Here is a 23,772-nt window from a genome sequence, read left to right as displayed (position 1 = left end):
TGGGGGATTCGGGTCTTCCGGCGATTCACTAAGGTAGTTCCCCTGACGTCCACCAGGTGTCGCTGCGGCGCTGAAGTTCATCGGAATGCACTGATCTTCACCAAGCCGTGCAGGTAAGTGCGAGTCCCGCGACACTTTTTTTTTTAAATGCGGAGGTTTTTCCGAATCCGTCGGGTTTCCGTACGGCCACGCCCCCCCCCCCATTTCCGTCGTGTGCATGCCGGTGCCGTTGCGCCACAATCCGCCGAAATCCGCCGAAAACCAGGGTACTGGTAGGTTGATTAGATTGTGAGCCCCATTGGGGACAGGGACTGATTTGTGCATCGCTGTGTAATCTGTGTGCGCTATATAAATAAAGAATTATTATTATTAATTCACAGTTGAATGTTCGCTGATTTTTAGTAAAAAGTATGCAAGTTCGGGGCTGGCTTAGTTTTGTCTGCCAGCCAGAACGCCTGGCAGGTACACCATCAGGTCTAAGCCTCATGATCTATTCACCATGGTGGTGAGGTAGGGGGGGGGGGGCATGGATGTAAGCTGGCCCTGGGTGTTGGCACTCGATAAATCTTCCCCATTATGTTTATCTTTTATTTTTTTCAATCACAGACTCGAGTAATTGTGCCTCATGATAGTGATCCTTGTGGATTATACCGTTACCTAATTACTGTGTGCACTGGTCACAGGAGGGGGGCAGGGACCACTGCCAAGGTAAGATGTCATTTTATATCTGATTATTACTGCAATATTACAATATTACATGTTACAAAGAAAGATCAAAGCATTTGGTAGGGCAGGTGCTGATTTTGGTGAGAGTGTTCCTGGCTCGCATTCACTATCCAATTCATCACAAAGACGTTCCAATGGGTTGAGAATGGCCTCTGTGAAAGACAGTCAGGTTCCTCTATATCAAGTTCACCCAACATGCCTTTATGGACCTTGCTTTTTTTCTCTGGATCACATTTGTTCTAGAATTCTCTAAATTGTTTTCACAAACCTGGAAGCATACAATTATTCAGAAATGTCTTAGTAAGCTAAAGCATAAGGATTTTACAGTTGGCACAATGCAGGGCAAGTACCATTCTCCTTTCACCAAACCTAAACTCATCCATTTAGAGAAGTGGTATTTTTCAAGCTACAGTACTGATTTCCACTAATCCAGAATCCAGTGATCCCATGATGCTTTGTGTTCTCTCTCAAAATAATGTATCATTAAATCCATTTAGTTTCCCACATTGCACAATGCACATGCAGGATGTATATGGTGACAGTCTGGCAGCTTCCATCACATGGAGGAGCAGGGAATATGTACAGTGCACATACAGGATGTATATGGTGACAGCCTGGCAGCTTCCATGACACGGAGGAGCAGGGAATATGTACAGTGCACATAGAGGATGTATATAGTGACTAGCCTGGCAGCTTCCATCACATGGAGGAGCAGAGAACACGTATTAAGTGGAAGAAATAATAAGTAAACCAGTTACATGTAGTCTATTGCCTGTGCTGTCTGAGCACTAAGGGTTAATAGCTTATCTGCACATAGCTCCCCCAATGACAAGTTGGGGGAGAGGAGCAGCATGAAGAATGGCGAGACAGAGAAAGTTCTGTGAAATTACAGACTGGGATGGAGGGACTGATAGGGAATAGGGAAGATCTTGTAGCTCACTATTCTGTGCAGGAGACATCTGTATTCACTGTTCTTTACACTTCCAGCTCTGCTACATTCAATGAAACATGACCTCTTCCCCTGTGGGCAGGGAGCAGAAGCTCCTCCCCTCCCAGGAAACCAACCAGAAACAAAGTGTAAACAAACTATGGTCTCATAGGGCATCAGCTAATGGAGAGGAAGCAGTCACTGCAGCTCTGAGATAATCTGAGGGGGATAGCAAAGAAACTACAGGATATAAAGATAATAGGCAAATTTGTTTTACATCCCAAGTGCTATTGATTTGTGAACAAAAACCTTTACAGTTACGCTAACATTTTTACATGGTCTGTTGTTGTTTTCAATAATACCACTCACAGTTAAAGGGGTATTCCTAACTTTGGTATTTATGATATATTAACACTAATAATATAGCTGCATACATAAGGTAAAGGGCAGGACTAATGTTATTTAAATAATTCAATCATTCCCAGTGGGATCTCCCTAGCTGTACTCTACCTATAGTCTACCTTTAAAAAGCTATTAACAGGTTGATCTTATTGATGAAAACAAGGACAATACAAAAATACAGACAGATAATACAGGGTGATTCATGGGAATGATTCTTGCTCTATGTATCAAAAACAGGTATGCGGAGAAGTTGGCACTAAGGTTAAAGTGGATAGCAATTAAGCTCTTTGTAAGGGGCAGATGTCAAGTATTTTAAAGTGCACAGTGCATGTAAATATAGGTATGAAAGATGACACTTATGCTATTTGCAAAAGGAAAGTGTCAAGTGCTATAAGGTGCACAATGCATATGGCTCCCAAATGCAGTCTTTCAAAAAACACACTCCTTACTATGATGACTAGTACCAAAGGCAGATAAATGTGTCATATCCTATTACATAGAAGCTCAGAAAAACGTATTGCACATACCCTTTGTCATTATTACAATATCTTTATTGCATAAAAACTAAAGGGGAAGTATTGCACATACCCATGATCAGTATTCCACCTGTTGTCTGGTATAAAGTCCCCGACGCGCATCATAAATACATGATAGGCACACGCCCTGCATCAATCTCCACTGACAACCTTCCTGGCGCTGGAATAGAGAGTTTGCCATGCAGGCGTATCCACTCTCCAGTTGCTATTCCCAAGATAGGTGCAGATTCCATCTCATGCATATGTCATACATACCCAGGCTTGGATTACACCTTCAATTGTCAATTGTCATTAAGACTAAATAAAACACCTCAAATCAGTGATTAAAGGGAACCTGTCATCAGGAGCTCTTTTTCTTTTTCCCCATACAGAATAGTGTGCACATTGCCAAAGTGTATTTATAGTAAAATTGACTTTTTCTACTAAAAAGAAAAGTTAGATGAAAGTTTACCTTTCTCTCCCGTGTGCCATGGGAGTGGCCAGTGAGAAAAGTACCCCCCTCTGTGAAACCCCTCTGTCATGAGTCCACTGCTCTGCAGAGGGAAAGGTAGACTTTCATCTAACTTTTCTTTTTATCGGAGAGAAATAGTTTTCTTATAAAAACACTTTGGCAATGTCCACACACTTCTCTATGGGCCTCCTGATGACGGGTTCCCTTTAAGATGTGTCCACCTATACTATTGTCTATATTGTGCATCTTGTGTCCTTATTATTTTCCTATGTTGACAGGTGTGGCTTTCACTAGGTGGTGCTGACAGTCAGTTTGGCCCTATCCTGCTCTCAGACACTAAACATCAGGTCTTTAGAAGTGGCAATGTAGATGTCTTTATCCTTTCTGTGCCATTACCTTTGGGTGAGTTGAAAAGTATCACCCTCAAGCATGAAGGCACAGGACCTCAGAAAAGCTGGTAAGGTGACAACTTTTTGATTATAATCGAGTCACAAAAAAGACTGTTTCTTATATCTCTCTTATTTCATTTAATAGGTATGTTGCTCAGGTCACTATTCAGGATATCCAGCTCAAAATGTCTTGGCATTTTCTGTGTAACACATGGCTAGCTGAACCACCCAGAGGAGACTCTATGAGCAAGACATTCAAAGTTGCCAATGACCAGGAACTCAGGAGTTTTAGGTAGCCTCCAAAAACAATACATCACATCAAAATTTATTTGCTAAATTTGTTAACAAATATGCCCAGATTTATCAAAAGTAGCGCTAACTGTTCTATGCAAATACTGGTGCAAGGTCCCTGCACATCTCGGAAAGTGTGCACCAACTTTTTTGGTACACAGTGTATCCATTACACAAAACTGGCGGAGACACTTTATAAATACATTCAATAAATACAAATAAATTCTGCCTTTTCTAAGTATTTGCATTACAATACAATTGTTTGTTAAAACTTACCTTGCACCCTAACAAAATCCTAGGGTAGTCCCAGGGACTGGAGTTTTTTTTTAGATGCATTTAAAAAAACAACACGTTACTTGCTGTGTCACTCACTCCTCAGAGCTTAGCCCCCACCTTTGTGCTCCTGTTTAGCTCCACCTCCTGCTTCTTCTCAGAGATCACAGCCTGGTGAGATGACCAAAATTGTTTTGGTCTCTGTGACAATTGTATTTTAAAGATGTTGGGTTGTCATAAGAACCAGGATTAACAATAAAGATTAATTGCAGACACCACTTTGTTAAGTGTTATAGCTGATCATTGTAGCCTGGGACTAAAGTATAGTAAATTACCGATATCCAGAGGTCCGTTTGTAACTAGGGGTCGTTTGTAAGTCGGGTGTTCTTAACTAGGGGACTGCCTGTATTACATATTTGTAGTTTTGGGCTTTTTAGTGAATGTTTGTACTGGGAAAGTTATTAATATTCTTACATTAGTTAAATTTATTCAATTTACAAAATCCTATTCCCTTATTACACAAGATAGAACTGGTATTTATCAAAATGCTTTTATTTAAAATTGTCTTTTGTGAATATCATTTTGTTTTCATCAGGCTTTTTAGAGTATAAAAATGCACTAAAATGTTTTGTTATAAGTTAAAATAAACTACTGACATTGCAGATTTTTCATTTAATTTTCAGGAAAGACATGCTGGAGGATAGCAATCGCAGTGATTTTTTTTCTATTTTTAGTTATTTAAATATCAACTGTCATTGATTTGTATTATTTATTTCTTCTATAACTGGAGCTGCCATAGTAAACCCACTTACAGGGCAAAACAATACTGTCACATTATACACTTATACAGCAATGCTATGCTAGGTAGACCCAACAAAATGGTAATTTGACCGGTTACCAAACCAATTCACAGCTCATGTTTCGTGTTCTGTTTTCCAAGGAATATTTTCTTGCAAAAAACTTTAAGGGGCCTGCGTGATGAACACATCTGGATTTCCATCCTCAATCACCCAGCCCGTAGTGTTTTTACACGTGTCCAGAGAGTGTCCTGTTGTATGTGTCTTCTCCTCTGTACAATTGTCATCAACCTGATGTTCTGGGAGCTTCCTCAAACTGCTTATCCAGTACTTATTAGTGTTGGTGAGTAGTTGTAGAATCACAGTCTTAAGTCGAAGTCATACTAATGCTACTTCTCTCTCATGTTTGTGAATGTTTCTTTTTCAGGAAGTTTTATCCTGACATGGAAGGACATTATGATAGCCTTTGAAAGTGCAATTCTTATGTTTCCTGTCAATCTACTCATCATCTACATCTTCCGAAACACCCAGCCAAGAGAAAATAAAGACACAAAGACAAAAAATAAGAAGGGCAAACAGGTTGCCAATGCCAGAAAGAACCCACCATTCCAGCTAAGCTTTAACACTGTTCTAGAGGTAAGAACATAATTTGGCTTTGCCCTTTTGGTGGTAGTGCCTAGTAACTTTTGTAAAAATAAAATCTGGAGCTAAGATTGGCTTTTTTTGTTTCTTTTGCTATATTTTTAAAACATAAACTAGTTCATTGTGTATTGTGTAATGTTTCTTTTTTTTTGCTCCTACCTTGCTGTTCCTTCTGTAAGGACCTGTCAGGAGTAGTGCGAACTCTGAGTCAAGCTTCTCAGAATAAATTAGAAGTGGACCTGGATCAAAAATCAAATCAAAATTTTACCACTCTCCTACAGATCATCTCACAACTTTTGCAAAAGCAGCTAACGCCTGGATGTAAGTCTCATAGATTGTAACTTTTGTAGTCATGAAACTCTGCAATTTAATCTTGTGCTCAAAATCCATGGTAAATAATGGTCAAAGACAGCAACTATGAACATATTGAAGTCCTTTGAGCATTTGAGCATAAATTAATTCCATATCCCAAATGTGTGGTTCTATTAATTTCTGAAGCTCACACACACTCCCTTTCAGGTACTTCTCGAAAAGTGGGATAACCTGGATAATGAGGTCCTGGGGCTATCCCCATTGCTGTGATATAAAGCACATCTCTACATCACATCTATATTGTATAGACCCTTTAAGACCTAAATTGTTTGCACAATAGGAGTGCAACCAGATATAAATTGCCTAGATGTGGAATGGAAGATGCTGCTTAACCTGAAGTAGAAAAGTAAATCCTGCTATTCTTGCATTCTTGGTGGGGTTGCTGTTGCCAGGATGTTTTCAGTGGATAACTCTGCTGATCTTTCCAGCCTGTCTAACAAGACTGCTGCATGCTTAGGCTTCATTCACACGCAGTATGCCCGCCGTGTGGGCATACCGCCGTGTGCTGGAGGTGAGGAGGAGGTGACCCCTCCTCCCTTCATAGAAAACAGCGACGCACAGCCGCACACTCGCAGAAAGATAAAGCATGCTCTATCTTTTTGCGGTGTGCAGCGCGGATTGGTGCCACACATGTGTGGCACCGTACCGCCGCCGGGCCGCCATTGCCGTCTATGGGGATGTCTCCATGAACGGCCATGTGAATGAGCCCTTATAGTGTAGAACAGGGGTACTCAACTATTTGAAGCAGAGGTCCACAAATTGTGTTCTTTTGTCAGATGAACTTCCAAACTGAACACTAGTAGTTAAAGGACACATACCATTTTTTTTTCTTTTTTTTCTATTTTTTACCTTTTATTGCTGAGGACACATACCATTTGATTTGGTGCATTATGAAGCAAACAAACCTTGAGACTGATGTAGCTACACTGATGCAGGAACCAATCAATCAACATGAGATTCTCATTGCTTTAATTGTGCTGTGCGCATATACATAGGATAGTAGTATTACTGTGCCCATATATACAGTATAGGAGTATTTGTACTGTGCCCATATATACAGTATAGGAGTATTTATGCTGTGATTATATATACAGGATAGTAGTAGTTCTACTGGACTGTGGCCATATATACAGTATAGGAATAGTAGTAATGTTCTATATCCATATATACAGTAAAATCCTACGATAAAGCTCCCCCTTGTGTATTTATGTATATGTATAGAGCAACGATTATTTCCTGTCGTTTTTATTATACCTATGATTTCCCTCCAGCACTGCCATCTTCAGTACCTCTGGCACAACTTTCCAGTGATGAGTTATTTGCATTATTTTGTGCTCATTATGTGTCCCGAAAGCTAAAGAAAGTTTCTCAAGATCTTCAGAAACTTGGAAACCAGCAGATTCCAGACAATGAGAAGCTTGATGATTTCTTAATACAATTACAAGCTCTTCTGGATATACTAGAAAAATCTGTTCCCCCATTGCCTGCACAAAGGTAAAACCCCAACCTAGTCTCAGACAGTCTAAATGTTCACGGCCCTTTGACTATATATGTTGGTTACTTGTACTATTATACCCATGTAGGTCCCAACAAAAGCAACAAATAAAAAAGAAGAGACTTCCTTGGTGGTTCTTATTTATTGGTTGGTCAATACTGATCTCCATCAGTGTAGTTTCTACCTACTTTACAATGATGTATGGGTTCCAGTATGGAAAAGAAAGTTCTATTCGGTGGATTGTTTCCATGACCCTATCTCTTTTCCAGAGTATTTTTATTCTGCAGCCTCTTAAGGTTGGTATTGAATCTAAACCTGTTCTATAATAATCATCAAACACAGGGACAGTAGCAATAAGCCCAAAGTAAGCACTATAGACAAGCTATAAACAGTAAGCTGCAATCTGAATTCTATACCTTTATTAGTATGAAGGAACCTTTTAAAGTCCTTTGTATTTGATTACCAGGTCGTGGGATTTGCTGTTTTCTTTGCTCTAATATTAAAGAAGGTAGATGAAGATGATGGAGAACTTCTGGATACAGAACTGGGGATATCAGGTTTGTTTGCTTTTCTTTATAGCTTAATTTCTCACAATTCTCACAAAATATTCATGTGTATATTTTATTGTTGAGAAAATGCTCTTTTCCTAGTCCTTTGTTGTATATGTATACTTTGTTTTTGTAGATTCTACATGCCTCTATACCCATGTAATAATATAAATATTTATATATGTTGCAGATGAACATGAGACATCACTGTGACAGATTCCCTGGCTCAGAGCAGTCGTCCTGGTCTATGTGTCAAACTTCTTGGATGTCCATTCTTTTATTTAGTATCAGACACAGTCAATACACAGATGCTACGAATTCTGATTCCCATTTTTATTATGTTGTTTTTGTTTACGTTTGTATTGTATATGTAGGAAAATCCCGGTTATGCTTACAGAGTAAAACAACACAACATGAGACATAAGGGGACATACAGAATCTTTCTGAAGTAAATATTTTAACCTACAGTTTTTGTGCCTTTTATTGTTTGTTACAGGGTTATTTTGAGATGGCAATCATTCTTGATGCTGATCATTGTAAGGTCTGGATCTTGGATGGACAGCTATCCCCATCTATATGAAAATGATGATGTATTCTAAGCCCAGGTCATCAGTATCAAATACATCCTCCAGAAATTAATATTAAGAAATGAATATTAAAGTGTACTTCTTTCTAAAATATGCATGTAAAGCTGGTCCGGTGATCAAGTGATTTCACATGTCCAACTTCAGAAACCAATAGAGAACAGCTGTTATCGCTAGATTAAACTTCAGCCAGCAGACATGATTGAGCAGGGAACATGTACTATTACAGGCGGTCCCCTACTTAAGAACACTCGACTTACATACGACCCCTAGTTACAAACGGACCACTGGATATTGGTAATTTATTGTACTTTAGTCCTAGGCTACAATAAACATCTATAACAGTTATCACAGGTGTCTGTAATGAAGCTTTATTGTTAATCCTGATTCTTATGACAACCCAACATTTTTGAAAATCCAATTGTCACAGAGACCAAAAAAGTTCTGGCTGGGATTACAATGATAAAATATACAGTTCTGACTTACATACAAATTCAACTTAAGAACAAATCTATAGACCCTATCTTGTATGTAACCCGGGGACTGCCTGTATTTGCCAGCCATCTAAATAAATAGCAGTCCATGTAAAAATTGAATGAAAATGTTTTTGTTGATCTATGTTCATTGCTTTAGGATGTGCCTTAGGCTGCTGCAACGTAAAGCAATCCTGCAATAGAAATAAGAAAGCAGAGATTTACCAAAAAAGCCTTAGGCCAGTGATGGCGAACCTTTTAGAGACCGAGTGCCCAAACTGCAATCCAAACCCACTTATTTATCGCAAAGTGCCAACACAGCAATTTAGACAGTAACTTTAGACAGTAATCTTTTTGCTCCGTGCTATACCACAGCTTTCAACATTACTGAGGAAACCAATATTGTTGACAGAAGGAGGGAAAATTTCGTATTGCATTTGGAGCTTCCCTTGAAAACCAAGAGCAGGAGCTCCAATTATAATCTGACCCTGTCCACACCTTCTCTCCCTGCAGTCTCAGGTAGACCCAGATGTTTCACTTTAAAATAATGCTCAGCGTGTCACGTCATGGGCTACCTGGGCCTGCAGGAGGATCCCTTAATATCCTGTCTGGTGAATTCTGTCCTGGGGCAACAGCCTGAGTGCCCACTGAGAGGGATCAGAGTGCCACCTCTGGCACCCGTGCCATAGGGTCGCCACCACTGCCTTAGGCCATCCGCACATATTGCATGTTCTGTGCAAATTTTGTTGTAGAAAATACAGTAGCATTTAAGTGAATGGAATTTGGAAAAAAGTAATGTAGACAATGTTTTTTTTCTGTGCGGAAATTGTTGCTCAGGGAGAAAAATAAATAAAATTTTAAAAATATTAAAAATAAAATAATGATCATGTTACTTTTATTGTGCGTCCTTGTAGATTTTTGCATGTGTCTTTTTTTATATTGAAATCTATGGGAGAGTGAAAATCAGTATCAAATCCGCACCATCATACGTATTTGATACAGATCTTTGCTTGAAATGATGCTTGATTTTTAACCATAACTCCCCCCCTCCATTTCATACTAATAGTGTTCAGGCATAAGGAGTTGCATGATAATGTCCTTACATATTAGTGAATCTTCAGCCATATCTACTACAGAATCACTGCCATCTTTATTGGACTAATTAAAAACAGGTCTGCAAGGTCCATGGATCTATTATGCAATTTATATTATCCTGGAAGATTGCATTTACTTTAATCATAGAGGTTTTATGTTCTACCATTGTTTACATAGACATATTCTTATATAGTTTGCCTCTACAATCTAAAGCCAGGTCTGATGTGCAATTGTCCCTGATTTGTATGGTGTAGTTTAAGCATGTGTTTTATGCAATGATCTTACACTTTCATCTACAATAAATGTATTTGCAGTTAACACAAAGGTAAAAGTATGCTCAGAAAACACAAATCCATTGTACATGTTTAGAGTGTGCACCTGTCGAGGCGGGGCGTCCCCCATTCTATTCACTCCCGTATTTTGGTCAATTAATGGGAGCTCCTGCTCCTCTCTATCATTTGCTGACTAACGCTGCAGAAACAGGGTTACTCTGTGTTCTGTCTATGAACTCTAAGAACTATGTGGATTATATGCTGCTTGATCTTACTTCTTTTGACTGAGAAGCATTTCATTTGTGCCCAATGCCCTGGTACCCAGAAGAAGGTAGGACACCATTGCATTCAGCTTGTTAATCAAGAGTTGACATATGCTGGAGCTAAATCTTGGTGCCAGAAACATGATGGACAGTTGGCCCAGATTGGAGACCAGAACACACTGGAGGAAATTTTACTTCTAATTGAAGATGAAAGCTATTACTGGATTGAAGTTGTGCCACCAATAAAGGACCAGATGACTCAAGGTAAACTAAAACAAGGCAACCAGAGAGACCAAGGTAAACTTAGCGTGTAAGAAGGAAAATAAGGGCAATTATATATTCTACATAACTGAATATTAAATGGTCAATAATGTTTTAGAAAATTGTAATATATTTCCAGAGAAAAATGCTCCTTTCTATACTTATCAAGCTCTATTCCCATATCCACCTCCCTGCTATACTGACTTTCTCAGCTGATTTCCATCTAAAGCTCAGTGAGATCTCATACAGGTCTATGAAAAGGAAAAAGGGTTCTGGAGGAACTGGTTAAGAAATAACAGACAGAAGGTGATGCACCAAAATAGCAGATTTTTACTTGCCACAAGTGCTCTATTCACATCAGTGCTGTAAATGCCCTATTATTAATAAAAGTAATCTGTTATGTAGGAACTCCACGCCAATCTCCCAAGATTTTCTTAAATTTAGCTATGGTATTACATTTAAGATAAACTCCTTTTTCCAGAAAACCGTAAAAGATTACATATAACACAATTTCTTCAATTTTTTCGCCATACGGAAATTCTTGCATGAGTGTAATGTTATCAACCCTGTCAAATGTCCATCTCAAGTGCCAGAGACAAAATAATGTTAGCACTGGGATAAGATTGAGGAGTAACTACAACTTCCAAAAGTTAGAGCCAAGAGCGTCCCTTTCCATCAATGCTCACAAGTACTCCCACTTGACGCTATTGAAAGCTTTTTCCATGTTAAAGTGAGAGCACTGCTAGCACCTGCATTGTCTGACGTTGTCTATACATTTAGGAACAATCTGTTTATGGACTTAGCTGCCATAAAGCCATACTTGACGCTATTGAAATCAGTCTATGCAGAGGGCAGATATGCCTTGCAAGACGAACCGGGAGCGCGACGTGGAAGAACGCAGCACTCCGGAGGCTACTGGAGCATGGAGCAGCCTAGTCCATTAAATTGTTTCATCTCAGGCAGGTAGGCAGGAAATTATCATTGGATCTACATCTATGTATAGATTCACAAAGTTAGATTTCCTTTAAAGCAAACCTATCACCAGGAATATCATTTTTAGCTAGTAATAGGTTCCAATGGGCATTCTGAATCATTTCAGCAGTTTACATAAGTTTCATTGACATTACCTGCCCTTTTAAGGGAAGTCTGAAGAACTGTGACAGACAGTGATAACTTCAACTGTATGTATTCCTAAAGTCCAGTGTCAGTGATAACTGCCACCACTATGCTTGACTGTAGGGATGGTATTCTTGGGGTCGTATGCAGTGCCATCCAGTCTCCAAACGTCACGTGTGTGGTTGGCACCAAAGATCTCGATCTTGGTCTCATCAGACCAGAGAACTAGAGATGAGCGAACATACTCATCCTTGAGCTTGATGCTCATTCGAGCATTAGCGTACTCGAAACTGCTTGTTGCTCGGACGAGTATTTCGCCAGCTCGAGAAAATGGCATCTCCCGCCGTTTAGGTTTTTGGCGGCCAGAAACAAGGCCAATCACAAGCCAGGAGACTCTGCACTCCACCCAGCATGACTTGGTACCCTTACACGTCGATAGCAGTGGTTGGCTGGCCTGATCAGGTGACCCTGGAATATACTAGCCCCTGCCCGCGCTGCTCGGATCATTCTATGTCTGGATGCCGTTAGGGAGAGAGTTGCTGCTGCTGCAGGGATAGCGTTAGGGTGTTCTATTAGCTTACTGTTAGGCAGGAGTGAGTATACAAGAACCCAACAGCCCTTGTTAGGGCTACAATAGCGTTATATATTTTATTTTTTTTGTTTGCTTGTGGCTGGGCTTGCTGGCACTAGTAGTGCAGCTAGTACCATATTGTGAGGAATTTGCAGGGAGACTTGCGACCGTTGTGTTTAGCTCTTAGTGACACACATATCCATCTCAAACACCAAAGTGGGACAATTTATTAGGGGTTTGATTTCAATTAGGCACAGTCTGCCATTTTCTTTTTATTTTACATTTATTTTTTGATAACTCAGCGTCATCTCATCTGGCATAGCAGTGTGCTTTCATAGTTGGCTAGAAAATAGCCATAGGAGAATCCAAACGGCTTACTTAGGCCTACAATAGCGTTATATATTTTATTTTTGGTTGATTTGCTGGTGGCTGGCCTTGCTGTAGTGCATCTACTACCATATTGTGAGGAATTTGCTGGGAGACTTGCGACCGTTGTGTTTAGTGCTTAGTGACGCACATATCCATCTCAAACACCGAAATGGGACAATTTATTAGGGGTTTGATTTCAATTAGGCACAGTCTGCCATTTTCTTTTTATTTTACGTTCATTTTTTGATAACTCAGCGTCATCTCATCTGGCATAGCAGTGTGCTTTCATAGTTGGCTAGAAAATAGCCATAGGAGAATCCAAACGGCTTACTTAGGCCTACAATAGCGTTATATATTTTATTTCTGGTTGATCTGCTGGTGGCTTGCCTTGCTGTAGTGCATCTACTACCATATTGTGAGGAATTTGCAGGGAGACTTGCGACTGTTGTGTTTAGCGCTTAGTGACGCACATATCCATCTCAAACACCGAAGTGGGACAATTTATTAGGGGTTTGATTTCAATTAGGCACAGTCTGCCATTTTCTTTTTATTTTACGTTTATTTTTTGATAACTCAGCGTCATCTCATTTGGCATAGCAGTGTGCTTTCATAGTTGGCTAGGAAATAGCCATAGGAGAATCCAAACGGCTTACTTAGGCCTACAATAGCGTTATATATTTTATTTTTGGTTGATTTGCTGGTGGCTGGCCTTGCTGTGGTGCATCTACTACCATATTGTGAGGAATTTTGCAGGGAGACTTGCGACCGTTGTGTTTAGCGCTTAGTGATGCACATATCCATCTCAAACACCGAAGTGGGACAATTTATTAGGGGTTTGATTTCAATTAGGCACAGTCTGCCATTTTCTTTTTATTTTACGTTTATTTTTTGATAACTCAGCGTCATCTCATCTGGAATAGCAGTGTGCTTTCATAGTTGGCTAGAAAATAGCCATAGCAATAGGATAGCATCGTTTGGTTTTAAAAACAAAAAAACACAAAAAAAAACAAAAAAAGCACAAAAAAAAAAATTTTTTACAGTTATAACTTTCATTTTCAAAATGTTTAACCCGAGGGCTAGGGGTAGAGGACGAGGGCGGGGACGTGGGCGTCCAACTACTGCAAGGGTCATAGGCCGTGGTCCTGGGCGGGGTGAGATACCACCTGCTGATGAGGGAGCAGGGGAACGCCGCAGAGCTACACTCCCTAGGTTCATGTCTGAAGTTACTGGGACTCGTGGTAGAGCACTGTTGAGGCCAGAACAGTGCGAACAGGTGATGTCGTGGATTGCCGACAATGCTTCTTGCAATTTGTCCACCAGTCAGTCTTCCACGCAGTCCACCCATGTCACCGAAATTGGCACTCCTCCAGCTCCTGCACCTCAGCCTCCTTCCCCCCAGTCTGCCCCCACCCAGGAAAATTTGGCATTTGAACCGCCATACTCTGAGGAACTGTTTTCTGGACCCTTCCCAGAGTCACAAACCACTTGTCCGGTTGCTGCTGAGCTCTTTTCCGATGCCAAGGTTTTACACCGGCCACAGTCTGTGGGTCATGATGACCTTCTTGACGTAGTGGAAGAAGTGTGTAAAGAGGTGTCCGACGATGAGGAGACACGGTTGTCAGACAGTGGTGAAGTTGTTGTCAGGGCAGGAAGTCTGAGGGGGGAGCAGACTGAGGGATCGGAGGATGATGAGGTGACAGACCCAAGCTGGGTTGATAGGCCGGGTGAACACAGTGCTTTTGAGACGGAGGCGAGTCCTATAGCAGAACAGGTTGGAAGAGGCAGTGGTGGGGCCAGACGGAGAGGCAGGGCCAGAGCTGGTGCATCAGCGCCAAATGTTGCCCGTAGTCAAGCTCCCGTGGCGAGGGCTATATTTTCAGAAGTCTGGAGGTTCTTTAAAGAAACACCGGATGACCGACGGACTGTGGTGTGCAACCTTTGCCAAACCAGGATCAGCAGGGGTTCCACCACTACTAGCTTAACTACCACCAGTATGCGCAGGCATATGAATGCTAAACACCCCACTCAATGGGGCCAGGCCCGTTCACCTCCGGCCGGGCACACCACTGCTCCTTCCCCTGTGTCATCTGCTAGTCAGCCCCCTGCCCAGGACCACGGCCCAAACACCCCCCGTGCAAAAACCCCATCTTCGCCTCCACGATCCTCCACAGCATCCACCAGCGTTCAGCTCTCCATACCCCAGACACTAGAGCGCAAAAGGAAGTATAGCGCAACCCACCCACACGCCCAAGCCCTCAACGTCCACATCTCCAAGTTGCTTAGCCTGGAGATGCTGCCCTATAGGCCTTTCGAAACCTCATGGCGGCGGCCGCCCCTCGGTATTCGGTCCCCAGCCGCCACTACTTTTCCCGATGTGCAGTCCCAGCCCTGCACAAGCACGTGTCAGAGAACATCATCCGTGCCCTGACCAACGCCGTTTCTGACAAGGTCCACCTGACCACGGACACGTGGACGAGTGCTGCCGGGCAGGACCACTATATATCGCTGACGGCACATTGGGTTAACTTGGTGGAGGCTGGGACCAAGTCTGACCCTGGGGCTGGTCATATACTGCTGACGCCGAGGATTGCGGGGCCTACCTCGGTCCAGGTCTCAAAGGCCTACTATGCCTCCTCCTCCTCCCACCCCTCCTCCACCTCCTCCTCCTCCGAATTACCATCCGTGGGCATGGCGCCATCAGTCGGTAGCTCTAGGCACAGCAGCAGTGCCGTCGCTAAGCGACAGCAGGCGGTGCTCAAACTGCTGAGCCTAGGCGATAAAAGGCACACCGCCCAAGAGCTATTACAGGGCATCACGGCGCAGACCGATCTGTGGCTGGCACCGCTGAACCTGAAGCCAGGCATGGTTGTGTGTGACAACGGCCGTAACCTGGTGGCGGCTCTGCAACTCGGCAGACTGACACATGTGCCATGCCTGGCCCATGTGTTAAATCTCATAGTTCAGCGTTTCCTCAAGACATACCCCAATCTGTCTGATTTGCTCACGAAGGTGCGCTGCATCTGTGCGCATTTCAGGAAGTCCAGCACAGATGCTGCCACTCTCAGGGCAGCGCAGCGCCGCCACCAACTGCCCGCTCACCGACTGTTGTGCGACGTGCCCATGAGGTGGAATTCAACATTAACCATGTTATCCAGAGTTTACCAGCAGCGCAGAGCGATTGTAGACTGCCAGATGTCAACTTCCACCAGAACTGGTAGTCAGGTCAGTCAGCTTCCTCAAGTCTACAATGAGGAGTGGATGTGGATGTCTGATATCTGTCAGGTGCTGAGTAACTTTGAGGAGTCAACACAGATGGTCAGTGGCGATGCCGCCATCATCAGCCTCACCATCCCGCTGCTTGGCCTGTTGAAAAACTCTCTGGTCAGCATGAAGTCGTAAGCTTTGCGCTCGTCACAAGAGACGGGGGAAGAAGATTCCCTTGTTGATAGCCAAAGCACCCTTAGGTCTGTTTCTCAGCGCATATCGGAGGAGGTGGAGGAGGATGAGGAGGAAGAGGAGGAGAATGTTGGCGAGACACAAGAGGGGACCATTGTTCAGTCCTTCACTGTTCAGCGTGTATGGGCAGAAGAAGAGGAGTTGGAGGCGGAGGAAATGGGCAGTCAGGCCAGTGAGGGGAGTGAATTCTTGCGCGTTGGGACTCTGGCGCATATGGCAGATTTCATGCTAGGCTGCCTATCCCGTGACCCTCGCGTTCAAAGAATTTATTCCAGCACCGATTACTGGGTATTCACTCTCCTGGACCCACGGTACAAACAAAATCTTTACACTCTCATCCCTGGAGAGGAAAGGAGTGTGAGAATGCATGAATACCAGCAGGCCCTGGTGCACAAGCTGAAACAGTATTTCCCTTCTGACAGCGCTAGCGGCAGAGGTCGTACTTCTGCGGGACAAGTAGCGAGGGAGAGTAGGCGAGCAGGCAGCTTTTCCAGCACTGGCAGGGGTACGCTTTACAAGGCCTTTGCCAGTTTTATGTCACCCCAGCAAGACACTGTCACCTGTCACAGAAAGATGGTGAGGGAGTACGTAGCTGACCATACCATCGTCCTAATTGATCACACAGCTCCCTACAACTACTGGGTTTCAAAGCTGGACATGTGGCACGAACTGGCGCTGTATGCCTTGGAGGTTCTTGCCTGCCCTTCCGCTAGCGTGTTGTCCGAGCGGGTTTTCAGTGCAGCTGGTGGCATCATCACCGATAAGCGTACACGCCTGTCGACTGACAGCGCTGACAGGCTGACGCTTATCAAGATGAATAAAGCCTGGATTTCTCCGGATTTTCATTCTCCACCAGGTGAAAGAAGCTCAACCTGAATAATGTATGCACTCCTCCTCCTCATTGTCCTCCTTCTCCTCCTCTTTGTACACTAAAGCAGAGGAAACTGGCTATTTTTTGCCAGGGCCAACTGGCTCTAGCTATAGTACTCTATGTATTTAATTTTTCTGGAGGGCCACCTACCCGGTCCTCTGTTTTAAGCAATTTTTGGGAGTGCAACATACAGGCACTCAATCTATTTAATTTTTCTGGAGGACCACCTACCTGCTCCTCTGGTTTGAAAACTTTTTTGGACTGCCACATACAGGCACTATCCAAATTAAATTGTCTCCATAGCAGCCTCCACATGTCGTCTTTTTAGCTGGCTCCACACGTTGTCTCCATTGCTACCTCCACACGTCATCGCCATAGCTGCCTCCAAAAGTCGTCCATATAGCTGCCTCCATACATGGTCCCCTTATCAAACGAGCTGTGTCAGGCAGAATTTTGGGTTGTTTTCATGGATTCCACATCAAACTTGTTAACTTTGTCGCCACCCTGCTGTGTAATCCACAAAATATACTGGCAAACTTTTAGCATTTACCGATATTATTTCAGCGCTTCTTGCGCATCTGTTTACATTCCCCTCACCCGCCATATCCCAAACTTATAAGAACGCTACTACACTTGATCTTATACAAAAGGTTCTTAGAAGTGCTGTTTGGGGAGTAGCCTAGAGACAGGGGCTTGGATTGGCGAAAGCTCGCCTGGCAGCGGAGCGCCAGCTCCATCCCAAGATCCAACTAACATAGTTTTAACTGCAGCACCTTTAATCTACTACTAGTTCACTGCCTCTATACATGGTCCCCTTATCAAACGAGCTGTGTCAGGCAGAATTTTGGGTTGTTTTCATGGATTCCACATCAAACTTTTTAACTTTGTCGCCACCCTGCTGTGTAATCCACAAAATATACTGGCAAACTTTTATCATTTACCGATATTATTTCAGCGCTTCTTGCGCATCTGTTTACATTCCCCTCACCCGCCATATCCCAAACTTATAAGAACGCTACTACAGTTGATCTTATACAAAAGGTTCTTAGAAGTGCTGTTTGGGGAGCAGCCTAGAGACAGGGGCTTGGATTGGCGAAAGCTCGCCTGGCAGCGGAGCGCCAGCTCCATCCCAAGATCCAACTAACATAGTTTTAACTGCAGCACCTTTAATATACTACTAGTTCACTGCCTCCATACATCGTCCCCTTATCAAACGAGCTGTGTCAGGCAGAATTTTCAGGTGTTTCACCAGATACATAGTGGAACGCGGCCTATCTGTCGCCGCCATGCTGGAGACCTGAAGTTGCAATCATAGCAGCGCAATATGGATGCCCCATACTGTCGCTCTTAATCATGGAACCATTTCCGTAAAAACAATTAAAAATAGAACCACTATGCTATTCCATTATTCCTAGGTGAAATATTCAAACGACCCGGCCTGCTTTGAAAATTATAATTTTTTCAAAGTAAACGCTTCTGGCCCCCAGGCCCATTTTGGGTGGGGAGGAGCCGAGAGACAGGGGCTTGGACAGGCAAAAGCTCGCCTGGCAGCGGACCGCCAGCTCCATCCCAAGATTAGGCAGCCTCAGAGGCATCCAAGCATGCTGCATGCATGCTGTTTCCTGTCCATTTCGCCTCCACAGCCTCCACCAATGTCTCCATGTGCAACTTTCAACTGTCTATACCACAGACGCTGGAGCACGAGAGGATATGCAGCACATCATCCCCTTATCAAACGAGCTGTGTCAGGCAGAATTTTCAGGTGTTTCACCAGATACATAGTGGAACTCGGCCCATCTGTCACCATGCTGGAGACCTTAAGTTTCAATCATAGAAGCAATATGGATGCCCCAGTAGTCACTCTTAATCATGGAAGTCGTCTCCATGGCTGCCTCCCCATGTTGTCCCTTTATCAAAAGAGCTGTGTCAGGCTCATTTTTCGGGTGTTTCACCAGATACGTTATGGAACTTGGTCACTATGTCGCCACCATGCTGTGTTATCGACTAAATATACCGTCAACCTTTTGTTCACATAGGAAATCATTTCAGCGCTTCTTGGTCACCTCCTTTGGTGAAACCTGAGTCCATTTAGGGTATGTCGCCATGACACTCTCTAGCCTGCTGCCGCTGCCTCTGCGTGCCGTCCCCTATAGTGTCAGGGTCAATTATCGGATGTTTTAGATGCTATCTAGCCTCATTCGGTCACTCTGTCATGGCCATGCTGTTGCCCATAATTTTGGCATAATGGTGCGATTAAGCAGCCTCAGAGGCATCCATGCATGCTGCCCCTGCTGTTTCCTGTCCATTTCCGTGGTGTTTCCATCCTTTTCTGAGGTTCCCAGGTGTTTGGCCAAGCTTCCCTGTGCCCTTGAAAAATGCTCGAGTCTCCCATTGACTTCAATGGGGTTCGTTATTCGAGACGAGCACTCGAGCATCGGGAAAAGTTCGTCTCGAATAACGAGTACCCGAGCATTTTAGTGCTCGCTCATCTCTACAGAGAACCTTGAACCAGTCTGTCTCAGAGTCCTCCAAGTGATCATGAGCAAACTGTAAACGAGCCTTGACATGACGCTTTGAAAGTAAAGGTACCTTATGTGCTCGTCTGGAACGGAGACCATTGCGGTGGAGTACGTTACTTATGGTATTAACTGAAACCAATGTCCCCACTGCCATGAGATCTTCCCGAAGCTCCTTCCTTGTGGTCCTTAGGTTTGCCTTGACTCTTCGGACAAGCCTGGCCTCGGCACGGGAGGAAACTTTCAAAGGCTGTCCAGGTCGTGGAAGGCTAACAGTAGCTCCATAAGCCTTCCTCTTCTGGATGATGCTCCCAACAGTGGAGACAGGTAGGCCAAACTCCTTGGAAAGGGTTTTGTACCACTTGCCAGCCTTGTGACCCTCCACGATCTTGTCTCTAATGGCCTTGGAATGCTCCTTTGTCTTTCCCATGTAGACCATGTATGAGTGCTGTTCACAAGTTTGGGGAGGGTCTTAAATAGTCAGAAAAGGCTGGAAAAACAGATAATTAATCCAAACATGTGAAGCTCATTGTTCTTTGTGCCTGAACTACTTCTTAATACTTTAGGGGAACCAAACAGAATTCTGGTGGTTTGAGGGGTTGAATAATAATTGACCCATACTTTTATGTTTAAAATGTATTAAAATTTAACTGAGCAACATAACTTTTTGGTTTGTAACATTTATGCATCTGTTAATAAATCCTGCTCTTGTTTGAAGTTTGAAGGCTCTAACTTATTTGCTTCTTATCAAACCTGCTAAATCTTCAGGGGGTTGAATAATACTTGTAGGCACTGTATACAGCATCTACAATTTATACAATATGTGCAGTTCATCCAAATCACAAGTCAAATATGCAGAGATGACCCACGACTCCCAGAATCTGTGGGTATATCTGAGAAACACTATGGTCTAATAAGCAAAATGGCAGTATAGATATAGATAGAAATAAGCATATAAACAGATGAACGTGTATTCACAATGTGGTTGTTGAGATGGTAGAGAGAAAAAGATACTAACATATGGACTTAACATTTGCAATTTATTAGGTCATTTCACTTACACTCATTCTCTGGTATATCTTTGAATTGTAGTGTTTGAAAAAGGCTGAGGAACAGCCGAAAACGTACACACAAATTGCTGCAATAAAAATGTATTTACTTTGCATTTAACAGCCGGTGTGCCAGAATTTATACTCATTACACATTGGAGTAGGATTCCAATTCTGTGCACCTACAACGGACTTAGACTAAATTCACACACATGTGTGCTCGCTGTACCGCTCACCCCTGCCTCTCTCCAAAGAGAAACATGGGGCATGGCGTCGTATTCCGGGGAAAGATAGGACATGTTGGGGCGTATATCCGACATATATATGTCAGCCGTGTATATACGTCCCCCAACCGCCGTGTGAATGAGGCGTTTTTGGACCATTTTGAAGCATGCATTTTCAGTCTGTTTAAAAGTGCATGCGTTTTTTTAAAGTTTACCCTGCATTTGGCTGTTTAAACCTGTTTATCTTCATTTCTGGATGTGTAGGCAGCTGTGAAACAAAACCAGCCAAACACATGGTAACCATTCAAAACGCATTAAAAAGGCGTGTGTTCAAACGGACCAAAAACGCGATATGTAGCATCACCCTTAGGAGGGCAATTGGAATATTTTTATTTAGTATTTAGTCAGCAATAATTGCATCTGTATAATTCGCTAAAGTGCAGTGTCATTGGTAACTGCATTGGTGTATTCCTAAAGTATTGATAATGCTGTACATTGGATAAGGAGTTCCCATCTATACATAAATAAAAAAAGTACATAAAACTAGACTGTACATTCAGAGCCAGGATTCTGTATATAGATATGATATAATTAGAGATGGGCGAATCGATTCTAACGATTGGTTGACTAGGTCATCCACTTCCTCCCAAATGACATCTGAAAACCCCAGCCAAGAGTCCGTGGGTTCGTCAGATACAACCCTTAGTTGGCATGGCCCAGGAGCAGCTCAGCAGCCCTCACCTGTCCTCAACCAACCTCTGTCCTGTTCATTTCCAGCAGCCATAGATCTACTAGGTGGTCTGGGCTCAGTGCCACCATACATCCCCTGAACTACTGGGCAGCCAAACTTGATCTGTGGCTGCAACTTGCAGAGTTTTCAGTAGAGAAGCTGTCATGCCCGGCCAGTAGTGTGGCATCAGTGCGGCGGGGGCCATCGTTACCCCAAGGAGAACCCACTTGTCCACCCGTAATGTGGAGAGAATGACCTTTGTCAATATGAATGAGGTGTGGATTGGCCAGGATTTCAACACACCAATGCATTATGCATCAGATTACATCAGCCATGATGCCTCCCCCAAACGTTGAGAAATGAGTCTGAATTCTAACTACGTGCCTCAGCCACTATTCTGATGCTGCCACCCACCTGATGCCACACTTCTGCTGCCAGTTGCTCCATCTGCCTCCCACCATCTTTACCAGGGACTGCAATTGTCACCCACCTCCACACTCATCATTGTGCCACTTTGCTGCTGCTGCCGGCACCCCCACACTCTGTCATTGTGCTACACTGTGGCCTACCATGTTGCTACCACCAGAATTTGTCATTGTGCCACTCGCTGGCCTCATACTGCTGCTACTGCTGACGCCCACCTACACACACTGTGATTGTGCCAGTCTCTGACCTCCTGCTGCTGCCGCTACCTCCACACTTTTTCATTGTGCCACTCTGTGGCCTACCATGTTGCTGCCATCTCCAGAATTTTTCATTGTGCTACTCTCTGACCTCCTGCTGCTGCTGCCGCCACCTCCTCACTCTTTCATTCTCCCACACTGTGGCCTACCATGTTGCTACCACCTCCAGAATTTGTCATTGTGCCACTCTCTGACCTCATGCTGCTGCCGCCACCTCCACACTTTTTCATTGTGCCACACTGTGGCCTACCATGTTGCTGCCAGCTCCAGAATTTGTCAATGTGCCACTCTCTGACCTCATGATGCTGCTGCCGCCACCTCCACACTCTGTCATTCGGCCACTCTGTGGCCTACGATGTAGGCCAGGAAGTACCTGATTTTTAATGTGATTCGTCATTTTTTTTAAAAATTCGAGATATAATAGGAATTGCCAAAACAAGGCCCAAGAGAAGTCACATGACCAGCTAGACAATAATGTAACTGCTGGATTTAAAGAGTAGACAAATTATTATGGTAAAGTGTTTTTCATGTTATACACATACAAAATGTTGACTTTTCTCATAAAACCTCTTTAAATGCCTGTGTTAGCACTCCAGCTAAAATACATCTTAAGTTCTAAAAACAAGTTTTATATTAACCCAGGACTTAATCAATCTTGCATAATTTATTGTATGAGACAGGGCAAGCACCAGATCAAAACCAACAAAATCAAGATGAACAGGGCAATAAAATGGATCAGCACAATGACAAACAACAAAACCAGCAAGAAGACCAACACAAAATAAAAGACATAGACCAGCAAGAAGACAAAAATGAAGACTGGCACAAGAGAAGAGACATAGACCAGCGTGAAGACTACAATGAAGACCAGCATAAGAGAAGAGACAGAGATCCGCAAGAAGACCAAAATGGAGATCTACACAAAAGAAGAGACCTAGATCCGCATGGAGACCAATATGAAGATCAGCTCAAAAGAATGGACCTAGACCAGCAAGAACACCTAAATGGACATCAGCATAAAAGAAGAGACCTAGATCACAAAGAGTTCAGTCACAACGAAAAGAAAAATGATCATCCCTATGAGAAACGCAAAAAAAGAAATGACAAAGACATTTATGGTATGTGTTCAGTGAGTGATTACAGCTTGAGTGCCATATCACCCAACCAGGTGTTTGAAGAAGCCATGGAGTCCTGGTCCCTAATACAAGCACTACAGTCTCTTCTGTCTACACTTTCCACTTAATAGAGGTGGTGAATGGTTTTGCACCTTTACCCTATTTACTTGAATAAGACAAAGCTACAATATTATGTACCACTGCTACTAAGTGCATGTAGACAGAATGATCTAAACTGTGCTCGCACCATTGTCACAACTCTTTTATAATCAAT

General features: G+C 43.1%; 2 protein-coding genes across 2 annotated transcripts in view; both read left to right on the top strand.

Moving 5' to 3' along the window:
* LOC140070621 (polycystin-1-like protein 2) overlaps positions 1 to 9,723 on the top strand; it is a 62,853-nt gene extending 53,130 nt beyond the window's left edge. The window contains exons 14-23 of the mRNA XM_072117327.1: positions 607 to 708; positions 3,322 to 3,500; positions 3,578 to 3,724; positions 4,937 to 5,136; positions 5,221 to 5,429; positions 5,615 to 5,756; positions 7,079 to 7,301; positions 7,391 to 7,598; positions 7,769 to 7,859; positions 8,041 to 9,723. Of these exons, the coding sequence (XP_071973428.1) occupies positions 607 to 708; positions 3,322 to 3,500; positions 3,578 to 3,724; positions 4,937 to 5,136; positions 5,221 to 5,429; positions 5,615 to 5,756; positions 7,079 to 7,301; positions 7,391 to 7,598; positions 7,769 to 7,859; positions 8,041 to 8,063 (1,524 nt within the window). The 3' untranslated portion in view covers positions 8,064 to 9,723. The remainder of the gene's footprint in view (positions 1 to 606; positions 709 to 3,321; positions 3,501 to 3,577; positions 3,725 to 4,936; positions 5,137 to 5,220; positions 5,430 to 5,614; positions 5,757 to 7,078; positions 7,302 to 7,390; positions 7,599 to 7,768; positions 7,860 to 8,040) is intronic.
* Positions 9,724 to 10,479: 756 nt separating this feature from the next.
* The window catches only part of LOC140070620 (polycystin-1-like protein 3), a 55,821-nt gene continuing 42,528 nt past the window's right edge, over positions 10,480 to 23,772 (top strand). Inside the window, exons 1-2 of the mRNA XM_072117326.1 lie at positions 10,480 to 10,834; positions 23,064 to 23,501. Of these exons, the coding sequence (XP_071973427.1) occupies positions 10,522 to 10,834; positions 23,064 to 23,501 (751 nt within the window). The 5' untranslated portion in view covers positions 10,480 to 10,521. The remainder of the gene's footprint in view (positions 10,835 to 23,063; positions 23,502 to 23,772) is intronic.

This window comes from Engystomops pustulosus, chromosome 7, assembly GCF_040894005.1.
Source record: "Engystomops pustulosus chromosome 7, aEngPut4.maternal, whole genome shotgun sequence".
In the NCBI taxonomy this organism is placed as follows: domain Eukaryota; kingdom Metazoa; phylum Chordata; class Amphibia; order Anura; family Leptodactylidae; genus Engystomops; species Engystomops pustulosus.
Note: the sequence above shows the minus strand (reverse complement) of the source record. Positions and strands in the feature narration are given on the sequence as shown.